Below are 14,912 nucleotides of genomic sequence, written 5' to 3'. Positions count from 1 at the left end.
AAGAGGTGAGTGGAGTTTGCAACAGACATAGCACTGGTTACATTTTTCACGTTGGCTGAAGTGTGAAAGCTACTGAAAACGAGGTAACCCTACTGTTTCCTGTAAATGGAATAAACCTGTCTCTAAACTGGTTCACACTGGAATATGACCCAGCCATTCCAACAAGGTTCTCATCTGTTTCATTGCTTGAGGAGAGCACAGGTAGGGTGGATTCTGGTATTACAAGCTATTGGAGAATGGGGGACACTTAAATGGGAATTCCACCAAGTTTTCAAAATTTCTGAATAATTCAGTCCTTGAGATGTAAACAACGGCATTTAGAGTGGTTTGACATGAAATGCTTAATTGTAGAGAAACTTAAAGGCTCAGATTCCTTTACAGTGGTGGTGATAGGAACCAGGGGTCATGATGTCTACAAATCAAAGTCAGGGGGTAGTGCTGTCCCCTCACAGGAAGATGGGTCAGGGTTCGATTACCTTGCCTCCTTCTGTGTGGAGTTTGCATGTTCTCCTCGTGTCTGCATGGGTTTCCTCTGGGTGATTCAATTTCCTCCCATAGTCCAAGGACATGCAGTCAGGCCAGCTGGAGATGCTGAATATCCCCTAAGTGTGAATGTATATGTCTGTGTGTCTGCCCTTTGATGGACTGCCCACCTGCCCAGGGTGTTTCCTGCCTTTTGCTCAATGCTGGGATAGGCTCCAGCCTCCCCCCATGACCCAGGAGGATAAGCAGCTTAGATAATGTGTGTTGATAATGGTAAAATAGTCATAAATCTAAAAAAGTAAGTTTTATTTAGGGACTATTTTGCCTTACAACACCCTACATGTACCCCTCCACCATTACTGGATTTAACTTAGTGGATTAAAATACAATGTGCCAGACATGAAGCAGTGTATCTAATCATTTAATTCTGTGAGGGAGCTTTCAGAGCCATTAAACTTTTCAGACGTCTGGTTCCCATCACTGTCACTGTGAACAATTCTGACTCTGCAAGCTTCTCTAGAATGGAGCATTTCACACCAAATCACTCTGAATGACTGTTTAGGTGTAAACCATTTAATTATGTAGTATTTTTCTGAAAAATCAGTGGAATTCCCCTTTAATTCTGCTGCTCACTAACACATTATACATGAGCAAAAGGAGATACCATAAAAGAGCTGAATTAAATCACAAGTGAGAGACGTGAGTTATTCAGGGTTTTTAACACGTCCCACCTAACATGAGGTCCCATATGACCTGATGTCTCATAGCCCTAAATAAGAGGATACACAAAGGTGCTCAAAACTGCTGTAGCCAATTAGCACTGTACCTCACTAAAAGCTGAATTTACACTACAACGGCCTGGGCTACTGCAGCTGGAAGGTCAGTTTGGCAGCGATGGCCCTTTTTTTCCTCATTGAGAATTCAAAGCTTTTGTACTTGTCGGCTTCTCCTTCACTCTGGGACTCTTTCTCTTTAATCATGAAGAGAGGGAGAGAGGTATCTTTCATCCATTCGCCATTTCCCCCGGGAGCTGCGCGAGCTTCAATCCACACGCGCCTCCGCGCGCCTCACGAGGAGGTGAAGGAGGCTGCCAGTGAAAAGAGCCCTCGTTTTCCCTTCCTTTCCCCTGCAAACCGATGGGCTTTTGATGCACCGAGTTGACCCAGATTAAGTTCAGTGGCACAGCACAAAAATTCAGGGCACACTGGTCAGTCCTCCGGGGTCAAAATTCTCCGTTTTATTTCATTTTGGTGTCATGGTGCGTGAAGCTAGCCAGCTAACTAGGATTTGATCCACAGGGGAAAAACAGTACGTTCAAGTCAGCACATCACTTCCCTGACAACAGCGCCATTTCTCAACATTTGGCAAGTTACATATCTTTACATACCTTTATTTATAAGTAATGAGTGTTTAAAGAGAAATTCCACCGATTTTTCAAAATGTATTGTAGAACGTTCAAGAAGTGCTTTTGTATGTTGGCTTTAGGTTGTTCTGCATTTATTCACTGGGTTTTTAGTCTAGTAAGGACTCTTGTTCTGGATGGGGGGTGTGTGTGTGTATGGCAGGGGGTGTCAAACACAACCACTGAAAAGGCCATATTAAAAAATCTCGACAAACCCATGGACCAACTGTGTTTTTATTTCATTTTAACTTAACACTTTGCTGTGACCCGAACTGGCCATAGTTTACTCTAAAATATGGCATATTCAAAAATAATTTTAAATGAAAACAAATTGTTTTACATAAAACAATAGGCTACATTAGCTACAGATAACTGTTAAACCTCTTTAAATGTCCCCACTATACTATAGGTTTTTTAAACTGCCTGTTACTAGACACCTGGCATCTTTTCTTTTTGTGGTGCTGTCCCATAGATCATTGTTGGGGGAGGGGTCAGAGTGCAGTGCTGGGGAATGTAGTGCAGCTCATGGTGAAATGGTCAAATATTAATAGGAAAATAAATACATTTCATGGGCCGATTAGGATTGTGCCATGGGCCTGCCTTGGCCTGCAGGCCTTGTGTTTGACACATGGGGTCTATAGAGAGCAGAGAGCTGAGTAGCAAACAAGCTGTTAGTAAAGAGGAAACTACTTATGTACGGTGTAGCTGTGACCAAGAACAGCTGGAGAATAAAGCACCACAAGTTGTGGGAAAGCTTTTAATAGCAGTGAATGCTACATATGTATAATTCAATCATTGTGATGCAAAGTCATTCTGAGAGGTTCAGTGTGAAATGATTCACTGTAGAGACTCTTAATTTCTTTACAGCGGTGGTGATAAGAACCAGGAGTCACAATGCCTACAACACAAACTTATCAATTTAATTTATTATCCAAACTGACCAGTGAACCTACATGTTATCTGAATGTCTGTATGTGATGTTGACAATGGTAAATAGTATCTCTCAACCATTAATGGATTAAAAAACTACACTGTAGCTCAACAATGTCTTGGGCATCAGGCAGTATATTCATAACCATTTCATGTAATAACTTTCTGAGTGGGAGCTTTTAGAGGCATTAAACACATCAGATGTCTGGTTCCTATCACCACCACTGTGAACAATTGTTACTCTAAACCTGAGCATTTTACATCAGACCACTCTGAATGATTTTGTTTTCATCGGAACAATTGACCTATGGAGGAATTTAGACATTTGCGTTTGCTACTGGCATAGACCCAGTTGAATAAATAGGTGGCAGGGGATTATTTTGAACATATTATTATTGGTATATAATATTAATATTTTTATTCAAGCACCCTCTGCTACAAAATCTGTGTTTCCTAATTGAGTACTGAGCCTTTTTCTTTGTGTTGGTTTTCCCTGTTTTTGAAACCTGCTACTCCCTCTGGTTTTTCGCATATTGACCTGTCTCTCATTTTGCCTGCCTGTGTTTGGGACCCTGCCTGCTGTGACTATGTGTATTGGACTGTCCCTAATAAAGATACTTTGCATTTGCAGCCCAGCTCTGTCCCTATGTTACACGTGCAAAAACAGTCTTTAGGGTGAATCTCGAGTCTTTATGATTGCTGTCAAAATGTGCAGATGAGGTCACTATGGGAATGTGAGGTGACTAGTTGAACCCGTCTAACTAAATAGAATATCCAGCCCCACATTAGTTTGTACTGTATTTACATACTGTTGAAGATGGCAGTATGCATTTTTGGACACAGACAGAGATTCTTGGAATGTAGTGTCTGAAACTGTCATTTTCTTTTGCTGTCTGTCTCCCAAAGAGCTAAATGGGTTTTTCTTTTTTGGGCACAGAGAGTCCCTCCTAATACTGCGTGGTAGAGTGGATACATACATCTGTACTGACTGACTATTAGTCACTACTGTGTAACTGATTCTGAAACCTAGTGTTGGTTTATATTGCAGCTACACATGCTCTCCTTTTCCTCTCTCCTCTCTTTTGCTGTCCCTTCTTTCGTTTAAACAAGCAATTTGCTTTTTTCCTCTTTAATGTTTAAGCTTGCTATCTGGGCTCCTTAGAAAAGGTTTAATGTGTTCAATGCTTGCCTTTTTCTTCTGAAAGAAACTAGTTAACAGTTGTCTTTCCCCACCTCTCCGATCATTTTGGTGTCTGTTCTGTATTTCCGTTTTTGGAAAGTCTGAATGGCATTAGAGCTCCTACATCACCATTAACTACATTTACGGGACATATCAAACTGTTTGTGCCTCTGAGAAGGATGGTCCTCTGGAGAGCTGACATTATTATCCATGGAACGTTCAGTTCATTCACTGACCTACTTATGCCAATATTAGATTATTTCAAAGTCTAATTAGCTAAAATCCTGAAATCAGAGACCAAAACAAACACTGCATTCCATGCTTTCCAAGGGCTCTTTCATGTTGGGGCCTTGATAGTCAGATCACTCAATACATCAATAACCCTACAATTAAAAAATAAAGAAGGAAATTGATTTTTGATGGTCGTATGAGCTCTTAGAAAATGTTTGTGTCATTCTTTTTGTGAGATGTACCTACTGTCCTAAATAACAATGACGATTGTGAAATAGGCTACATGAGAGTTGGGAAAGGGTGCGACACTCGTGGTTGAACACCTATATTTTTATGTTTTACACTTCTAAACACATACAGAGTAGGCCTACATTATGGACATGAATAATAATTCACATACACATATAACCCTAATGAACACAACTGTGCAGCTAGTATTCAAGTCTTAAAAGATGATCTAATAAATGGTTCCTTCAAGGGTTCTTTAGTGAAGACAGTGGTTATATACAAGTTCAATTTCTAAGTGAAAATAACACATAAAGAACCCTATACAAAAGGCTCTCCAACACAGAGAACCAATTAAGCATTCAAAGAACACTTTAAGGTACTGGCATGGCTTTTTGAGTGCTCGTTATTCAATATACAGCCTTTACTATAGAACCCTTGAAGAACTCCTTCTCTATGGGAGTACGTCAGCTGTTATGTTTTTCAGACCTCTTTAAATCCAAGCCAGTAACTGTAAGGTTGTGGGTTCAAGTCCCAAGACTGACTGGGTATTCTTGGTTGTGTTCTTATGCAAAGCACTTAACCCCCCACTGCTCCAGACAGCGCTGCTCCCAGACTGGGCATAGTTAGACAGCACAATGACAAATCTCCTTTGTAGGACCAATAAAGTATAATAACTGATCATTCACATAGAACCCTGAACACCCAAAGAACCATTACACGATTAAGTGGTTCTGTATGAGGGTTTTTAAAGAACATTTTTTATACACACTTAAAGATGGTTCCTCAAGGGTTCTTTAGTAAAGAAAATGGTTCTATATAGAACCATAAACAGTCAAAGAACCCTTTGCATGATTAAAAGCTCCTTCAGATTGATGGAGAATGTGTTTTACGTGGTTTCGTTAAGAACCTTTTTAAAAAAGCGTTCTATATAGCACCAAAAAGGTTCTTCTATTGTTACAGGCTTGACATCATAACAATGGAGGAACCCTTTTTGCTGCCCTATAGAACCCTTTTCAACAAGGTTCTATATAGAACTCATTCTCCATCAATCTGAAGAACCCTTTCATGATGGAAAGAACCCTTTAATTATGAAAAGGATTCTTCTTCTATAAAAAAAAAATTTCTTTTCTAAAGAACTCTTGAAGAATCATCATTTTTAAGGGTGTATATATTGTAAGCAGTCTTAGAACCATTTACTGTATAGAACCCTATACATCCTAATGGACAGTGCTAAATAAACTCTTTTGGTGATTAATTAACTTATGTATGTCCAGCTGAACTTAAGTGAATGTTGTGGGTGGCGTTTCATCTCTGTAAGAGTTAATTCTGACTCTTTGTGAAAGCTTGTGAGTCTAGCCTTACATCACCCATAATTCAAAGCTTTGTTTATGTCCAGAACCCATCGCTGTAGGAGGTCTAAATTATGCAGAAAAGTCCTCCGTGATGAATGAACACCTACAGTGTTGAATTAACACCATTCCAGATGGACCCAAATGAACGCTGTATGTGGTCAGTTCAACAATGGAGATAATATTGCCTTTAATAAATAAGCAATTATGTGATGAAGGGAAGGTGGACAATTGTGACAGCACCAGATTCACCAATGAGATATAAGCTAGACTCATATGATCACCACTGTGCACACCATTTTCATTCCTGTGCAGATTTTACAGCAGGAAACTTGACAGAACTTGATCAAATGATTGATATCAAACTCTTTGCATGTGACGCTTTCTTCAGCAACACACAGTACTGTGCAAAAGTCTTAGACAGCTAAGCAAACTCTTTAAAACCATTGATCTCAGCAGTGGGTGTGTTTTTGCCAGTGAGAACACAATATAACATTAGAGTACATGCAAATCCACATAAATACAGTAAAAAAGTAACAATAATTTCTTATTTTCAGAAAAGGTTGTTGTGAGCTAGTTTGAACAACAAAATGTGGTTCATATGGATCAGTTAAATTCTGTCACCGGAACCTGATTTAACATAATGAAGTATTAATTAGTCAAACCAGACGTTGTATGGTCACTACAAATGACACCGGGCTGCCACTGGCAGAGATTTGGAAATAGTTAAAGGAACACATTAATATATATGTAAAACAACCCTGCTGAAAAAAAGACCACTAGAACAATCAGGATCAATACCTTATGGTGAATGGTTACCAATACAGACCTTTAGAACACCTTTACATTCTAAAAAAAACATCCAGTGTGTTTACAATCAGTCACAGGTTACCTGTTAGACCATTAGGATCATTTACATTGTAAGGTCAGCCCATCAAAAAAAAAGGAAACATGTTACTAAGCCACTAGGAACAGAAATGTTTAATGGGTTCTATGTTTCTTTTCTTCAGCAGGGCACTACTTATTGTATTAATATTTGAGTATTTATTGTGTTACAGTAACCCCACTCCACCTAGCCTCTACACACTATAAAGGTTCTTGAGTTCTGTCTAGAACTGTTTCATGCTTAAATTGTTCTTTGCTTGGTGAAACCTTGTTGAAAATGGTTCCAAATAGCACCAGAAGGGTTCTGTTACTGTTCCAGTGTCAAGCTTGTAACAATAGCAAATAACTCTTTTCGGTGCTATTCAGAACTATTTTCAAAAATGTTCTACATTGAAGTGTATACAAAACATTCCCCATCAATCTGAAGAACATGTCACCATGCACAGAACCTTTTAAGCATGAAATAGTTCTATATAGCACCAGAAGGGTTCTGTTACGATTTCAAGCTTGTAACAATAGCAGAACCCTTTTTGGTGCTATGCAGAACCTTTTTTTTTTTTTTTAATGTTCTGCATAGAACCATATACAACATGTTCTCCATCAGTCTATAAATAACCATTTCACCATTCAAAGAGCCATTTAAGCATGAAATGGTTCTATATAGCACCAAAGTGTTCCATCACTGTTACGATGTCAAGCTTGTAACAATAGCAGAACCCTTCTTGGTGCTTTTCAGAACTATTTTCAAAAAGGTTCTACATAGAAGCGTATACAACACATTCTCCATCAATCTGAAGAACCATTTTCCCATGCAAAGAACGAGTTAAGCATGAAATAGTTCTATATAGAACTCATAGCACCAAATAGAACCATTCCCTTTACTAAAGAGCCATTGAAGAACCATCTTTTTCAAGTGTGCATGTTTGTCTGTTTAGTAAATGTGATGAACTGTGTTGTTTATGGATAATAAAGCTTAACTTAAGCTAACGTAATCTGAAAAAGGCAAACAAACAAACTTCTTTTTAACGCGAGCGCAGGAACGACTCGCTTTCCACAAAGGCGAGAACCAAACGGTCTGTTTTCCCAGCGTTTTCATTTACCACGTTTTGTCAGTCTCGAACTGCACTGGGCTTTATTCTCTGCTGCGCTCAGCGCAAACTTGACGGCAACGTTTTCCCTCCCGGTGCGAGAGGCTGCTTTTTTACACCTTCTGACAAAATGAGTCATCGCTGTAGTCGATGCTGCCTTTGATGTGGAAAAAAAAAGAACAAAAAAAAAAATGAATCTGAAAAAAAAAAACCCCACCAAAACTCTGGGACGTGTGCAGCACCCACGGAGCTTATTTTCGTTCGAAAGCAATCGTAAGTGGCTTGTTAAGGACGGCTGAGATGGCTGGATAAAGAAGGCGAGGGCAGTTATGTGGAGTAAAGAAAAAACGCCGGGTGATTGCGTGCGCTGCGCGTGACGCTCAGCGTGGCGTATAAAAGAATGGAGTCGAGCTGCGGAGCGCAGAGCGCACGGCGGAGCGCGCGGAGACGGGACACTCTGCATGCGCTCCGTGTTGTGCGCGGGATGCTCCACACGCACGTCAGATAGCTTTCTCTGCATTTGGCGCGCGCCTTCAGATGTGAACGGATCACTTTGGCATGGAGAGGAACGGCACGACTCAAGCACCGGCGCCAGGCGAATGCGAGCCGGGGCTGGAGAGGCTGGAGAGCAGCTCTGGGCTGGAGAACTGCACAGATGGATTGGTGGGAAATCTGTCCCTGCGCTGCTGGCTGCACCTTTTGACCAAAGAGTCGGGCGCAGCACTGCAGGGGGATGGCTCGAGCCTGGTGGTGCGCGTGATGATTGCACTGGTTTACTCGGTGGTGTGTGCGCTTGGGCTGGTGGGCAACTCGCTGGCGCTCTACCTGCTGCACTCGCGCCACCGGCAGAAACGCTCATCCATCAACTGCTTCGTTATGGGCCTGGCACTCACCGACCTACAGTTCGTCCTGACACTGCCCTTCTGGGCCATAGACACGGCGCTGGACTTCCGCTGGCCCTTCGGCAAAGTCATGTGCAAGATCGTCAGCTCCGTCACCACCATGAACATGTACGCCAGCGTCTACTTCCTGACCGCCATGAGCGTGGCCAGGTACTACTCCGTCGCCTCCTCGCTGAAGATGCGCAGCCAGAGGGCAGCAGCCACCGGGGCCAAGTGGATCAGCTTGGGCATCTGGGTGGTGTCGCTGCTGGCCACTTTGCCACATGCCATCTACTCCACCATCGCCCAAGTGGCAACGGATGAGGAACTTTGCCTGGTTCGCTTCCCAGAATCGGGCAGCTGGGACCCACAGCTGCTCTTGGGCCTCTACCAGCTGCAGAAGGTTCTGCTGGGCTTCGTCATCCCTCTGGTGGTGATCACCCTGTGCTACCTCCTGCTGCTGCGCTTCGTGTTGAGCCGCAGGGTCAGGGGTGCCGTCAGCTCGGAGAGCGAACATGGCCGCCACAAGCGTCGCTCCAAGGTCACCAAGTCGGTGGTGATCGTGGTGCTGTCCTTCTTCCTCTGCTGGCTGCCCAACCAGGCGCTGACCCTTTGGGCTGTCCTCATTAAGTTCGACCTTGTACCCTTTAGCAAGGCCTTCTACAATGCCCAGGCCTACGCCTTCCCACTGTCTGTCTGCTTAGCGCACACCAACAGCTGCCTGAACCCGGTACTCTACTGCTTGATCCGCCGCGAGTTCCGGGCCGGACTGAAGGACCTGCTGCTCAGGGCCACGCCGTCCTACCGCAGCCTAGCCCAGCTGCTGCCCCGTAAGGCTAAGGTGGCTGAGGCACCACCTGTTCTGGTGCTGGTGCAGATGGATGTTTAAAAGAGCCTGTTTACACTTGCCATTTCATGCATCTCATATTTGGATTAATCCACATTCTGTTTACACCTGGGCACTTGTGCTGCTTTTCTGGAGGTTCATGCAAATCTAAGGAATTCTTTTCCAGGATGATGCCACATAATGCATAACTGAACAGAAGATTAGCTCAGTTAACGTGTTATTGAAGAATTAAAGTAAGATCCAGTTTTTATGATGCTTGACAGGAGCCACTTTTTTGTTGATTAGTAATGAAAGATATCTGTGTATAGTACTGATTTAATTCAGTGTTGGTAGCTTAAATGGAAATGCCACTGTGTTTTTATCAACTGGTGAGTAAATCAGAATGTTTTGATGTGAAATGCTGAACTGTAGAGAAACAAAGTGACTGATTTCTTTACAATGGTGATGTAAGAAACCAGGGCTCTCAATGTCTACAATACAAATATGACCATATTTTTTTTTATTACTATCCATAATGACCAATGAGATTTTACAATGATGAAAGTAGGTAAATAATATAAAATAGTTGTAAATCAATAAATATAATAAATACATTTCATCTGGGGACCATTTTGCCTCACAGCACCCTAAACGTACCTGTCCAGAAAAATATGTTTTAGGCCAAAAGCTTGTCTCACAACTGCTGTAAACCAAGGTCTCAGGCATCATGAAAGCATTCATAACCACTTTGGTGCTGGTAGGAGCTTTTAGAGGTATTAAATTGGAGCTTTTAGAGCACTTTGGACATCTGGTTCCTATCATCACCACTGAAAAATTCTGATTGTAAGTTTTTCTGGAGTGGCGCATTTCACATCAAACCATTTTTGAATGACTTTGTTTACATCTTAATGCAGAAACTGGTGAACTTTCTATTTACAGATGGAAACATTTATACTTGGCTCAGCTGCAAACCACCTCAAATGTCTGAGGTGACCAGACAGCAATCCAATCCACCTCCAGTGTGTCTTGGTTACTCTCACACTTGGCTTTTTCACGATCAGGAAGTGTAAATAGGCTCAAAGAGATGCACCTGGTTGACTTTTAAACCTGGATCCACACTAGTTCAACCCAGCTCTTTGAAGCTGCCCCCCCCCCTTTTGACTGATGGACAGGAGCAGACATGAGGAATCCCTTGTGGGAGATGCTCCAGTTTCTTTACCTCTCTCTTTTCTGGTGTTTGTTTCATGGGTTGTTCCCTGGATGCAGCGCCTCCGGTCCTGCTTTGGCATGCATATCCGGTCAGCAGGTGCATCTGGGGGCCGCTGCAGTTCAGGACCAATGCTTTTCACCTTTGTTTCGGTGCTGCAGATTAGAAACCCTGTTTAAGGATTCTGCCCAGGACATCCTTCAAGGGAACAATAAATTATCCATTTGTGTTGTTCAACCTTTGAAGTCCGGCGCAAAAGTGCTGGCGGATTGTAAGCGAGGTGCATCCCCTCGAGCGCTTTACAACACCTCGCTGTTTCACAAGAGATGAAAAAGGACAAAATTGTCTGTCAGAAGTGCAACATCAAATGCTTAGTCATTAATCCATTTCCAGAAATATCTGAAGCTTTACGTATTGCATTCCGGTTCCTTCATTCAGTGTGCATAAGACAAATGTTGTGTGTGAGAACTGAATATTTATGAGAACAAAATCAATGAAACTGCTAATAAACATGATAGCTATTAGCACTCATCGACAAATACTGTACCTTCATTGATGCAAAAGAAAAGTGTACTGAATGATAACTTCTCTGAAAACTTCATAATGATTCCATAGGTTGTTAAAATTGTAAATATTCTCAGACAGTTTGATGTATGTGATAAAAATCCCTTCCCTGCAGCATTCGAATTTGAAATCACAGAAATGGGGCAAAGTTATTTTTGAACATATTCACATCATTAAAACATATTTGGGGAAATATAATTCAGGAATGGAATATTCAGTGCCTGGTGGGATTGCTCTGAGAGGGGAGTTACAGTTTCTGTACTAGCTTGGTGATCTGAATAGCCGTTTCTGAGTCATCAGTAGAATAAACCAGATAGAAATTGATGGTCAAGTCTGTTGGGCACTGAAGTGTAAGAGCAAGGCACAATAACGAACTGGGGTCCATGGTGTAAACACATTAACGACAAAGGCAAGGCCACTGTTTTGTCTGCTTCTTGTTAGAAAAGGTTGTTTTTCCTCCAATCTTTTACAGTACTGTTCAAGGACAGTATTTCAGGATTCACTCATGTTTAGTTATTATATAAAGATATACAAGGGTTAGAGATGCATTTTGTTAGTAATGCATCTTGTTAAATATTTAAAAACATAAGTGGTTTGTGACTGTTTTTATAGGTTGTAGAAATGTGTATAATAATTACACAATTTACAATAAGTTTGCCCTTATTTTTTGCCCTTAGTTTATGAATTGTATAAAATTGCTTTTAGTTGTCACTAATTAGGTCATAACACTTTAAAATCACTAATAAGAAGTTTTAACACATAATCAAAATGGAGAACATGTCTTCAGATATTCATATTCACCAGATATAACAGCTCACTGTTGCCCTTAACACATTTATGTGTTATAACTGCTTATTAATGATTTGTAATATGTTTATTACCTAATTACTAACAATAAACTTATTTTAAACCACTCATAAACTCTTATCTCAAGAGATGGGGAAAAGTCAATTTGCATCAGTGCACAATTTAATTATCATAAAGGGAATTTCACATAGGCTTATATGTAAATGTTTTTCTTTAAATTAAAATATCTCAATATTAACAAATATTTCTGATCACAAATAAAAATTTTGGTATACAGTGTGATGAAAAGAACAAAAAAGAAGAAAAAAGTTTGTTTTTAGTTTTAAGTTTACACTCATCGTGAAACAAAGACCTGTACAGTAAAGTGCAAAGGTCAAAGACTGCCCTTTCATGTATTTAATTTCCAGCCTTTTAGTTATTTAACCCTTTTAAGAAGTTTTATTACACACTTCTATAACCTAAGAGTAGCTCCTTTAGTTTGCGTTGAAGTCCCTGTAGTTATGTAATAATAAGCCTTTGTAAGAACTAAACCTGGAATGTTAAAGGGTTATTTCCAAAAGTTATTCATGTCAAGAAAAAGCAGAAAACAGAGATTTAGCAGAACATTACACAGAAGCCTCAACAACTAAATAAAACATCATATAATCATTTTTTGTTCAGTATTTAGTGTGTCCACTCTTTGCCCTTATTACAGCTGTTCTTTTCAGGAGATTTACTTTCAGTTTTTCAAAGAAATCTGCAGGGATATTTTTTCACACCTCCAAGGTTCAGTCTAGAAGTTGGTTGGATTTTCTGGTTGGTTGCAGTGACTCCTTTGGGAACAGCTTCTGTTGGGAGGACATAGCTGGAACTCACTGGTTCTAAGATTGGAAGGATGGAACAGTTAAAGTGGCAGGTGCACAAAATAAAGAGTGGACAAAACAAATACTGATAGATTTAATATTATACTTTAGTGTGACTGTCTGTTAAATATACAGTTGTATACATTTTGAACACCTTTGGTCAAATGACATTTTGCTGATTTTAAAAGAGAAAATAAGTCAACATATTCTCTACAGAGTACAAACTTAAATGTAACTGAAATATTTTTTTCTGCAAACATTAGAGCACAATTTCTATTTATTTGCTGAGTTGAACATTATTGGGGAAAAAAATAAAACAGCATAATATGTGTGCCTCTAAATGTTCACTTAGAAAATCAGTACAACATGTAAATAGTTTTTTGTACACAACTGTATATATTTTTTGTGTTGTACTTAATGGCTGTTTTGGCTGCAAATTAAGTAAACAAAAGGGTGGTCTCTGACTTCTCTCACTTTTAATCTATGATATGAAAGAGTGAGAATAGATCTACGTGCTCTGACTTTGTGTAAACGTTCACATTTCCAAGATTTTAGTGGTAGTATGTCTCTGCTGTGCAATAGTATCTTAATATGATGTCAATACCTTAGAAGTGTAAGGAGTACATATCTCTAGAGTTTCTGATTAACAGCCTAATCTAGCCCATCTAGGTTGTTATATGCTGTGTAAAAAGTGCAGACTGGGTATTTCCTGAGGTGACTCCTGTGAGATTTGCAGAGGGGTAAACGAGACAGAGTTAATGAGCTAGACGGGTTTAAAGTTTTAAATCTGAACTTAATTGGTGACATTTCAGAGAGGAGTCAGTAATGGTTTCTTGGTGATATTTTAACAACTTGAGGGGTGGGAGGGAGCTACATTTGCCTCCTGTTAATTTAAAACGATCTGCTGTCTGTGATTAATTTTTGACACTTGTTTTGTGCAGTGAAGATAAACATAGTGGACACAATGACATAAATTATGAAAAATAGATTGGAAGAGAACCCATTGTGATTGTTCTGTGCTTATGAAATACGTATATGCTTGAAGCATTCATATGTAAAGAATGTCTGCTTCGTAAGGATTGGGTGCTTCGTAATATCAAATGACAGACCTCATTAAAGACCACCAAAAGTGACTGCATTAAATCAGAGATGAAGTGACTGTAAGAGAAAACAGTCCTATCCTTTTGATGGAATTCTATAGCATGTATCATAAGGGTGTCTTCAGCGCTGTTATCAGTGGGGCTGAAAGGGACAATGAATTATGAAGAGCGTCAGCTGGCTTTTTGAAAGCTTTTTTGTAAAATGTGTGGGTAGGGCAGGGCTTTCATTTCAGAGAGAAGATTTTATGAGGTGGAACCGCCTGGAGAGAAGTGAGAAGCGAGCGCATGCTGAGCCCCGAAATCAAAGCCGTTTCTGCATTGTGTGGCCATTTAAAATCTGATTTGAGGGGGCTGTGCCTGAATATCTTAATCAGCCTAAGATGAAATGCAGTCAACTGCCTTTATTTCACCTTATCCCACAAAGAAAAGATCTCGGCTTTGGCCGGCCTGACTTGTGCCCTTTTGATGTGTTCTGCGTCTTATTCAAGCCATAAATCAGCAGCTTGAAATTGTCTCACATAGAGCAGAAGTGATTGAGAATTTTTCCACTGCACGTCACAAGGCCTGTTAACCAAATTTTCATGGTAACTGCCCCAGGTGACAGTAAAAACTCATTTATCATTGATTTAAAAACCTGTTGTTCATTTATTGATTTATTTCATGCACTGCAAGACACTAGTATTCCCACAAATAAACATATTTGAACTTTTAAGCATGGTGGGTGATGCGATATCTCACAATAATACCACATTAATTGGGCCTAATATAGATAAGATGAAAACGTGGCTGTTGTGCTGAGCTGGTTAAATTTACTCAGTACTACAGGATGTAGAGCTTGAAATATTTGTCTGAACCTGACAGAATTCAACTGCTCATGTCAGGTTTGGGTGTCATTTCTCAAAATATGTA

At 40.3% G+C, this 14,912-nt stretch overlaps 1 protein-coding gene across 1 annotated transcript; it reads left to right on the top strand.

The window, feature by feature from the left end:
* The first annotated feature begins 8,334 nt into the window (after positions 1-8,334).
* On the top strand, positions 8,335-9,546 carry rxfp3.2b (relaxin family peptide receptor 3.2b). The gene has a single exon (XM_036586907.1). It carries the CDS (start codon positions 8,335-8,337, stop codon positions 9,544-9,546), a length of 1,212 nt encoding a protein of 403 aa, XP_036442800.1.
* The last annotated feature ends 5,366 nt before the right edge of the window (positions 9,547-14,912 follow it).

Source organism: Colossoma macropomum, unplaced genomic scaffold (assembly GCF_904425465.1).
Source record: "Colossoma macropomum unplaced genomic scaffold, Colossoma_macropomum, whole genome shotgun sequence".
In the NCBI taxonomy this organism is placed as follows: Eukaryota; Metazoa; Chordata; class Actinopteri; order Characiformes; family Serrasalmidae; genus Colossoma; species Colossoma macropomum.
Note: the sequence above shows the minus strand (reverse complement) of the source record. Positions and strands in the feature narration are given on the sequence as shown.

What these genes read in the sequence shown, in the direction of transcription:
- rxfp3.2b (XM_036586907.1), top strand. Translation starts at nt 8,335, where the DNA reads ATGGAGAGGAACGGCACGACTCAAGCACCGGCGCCAGGCGAATGCGAG.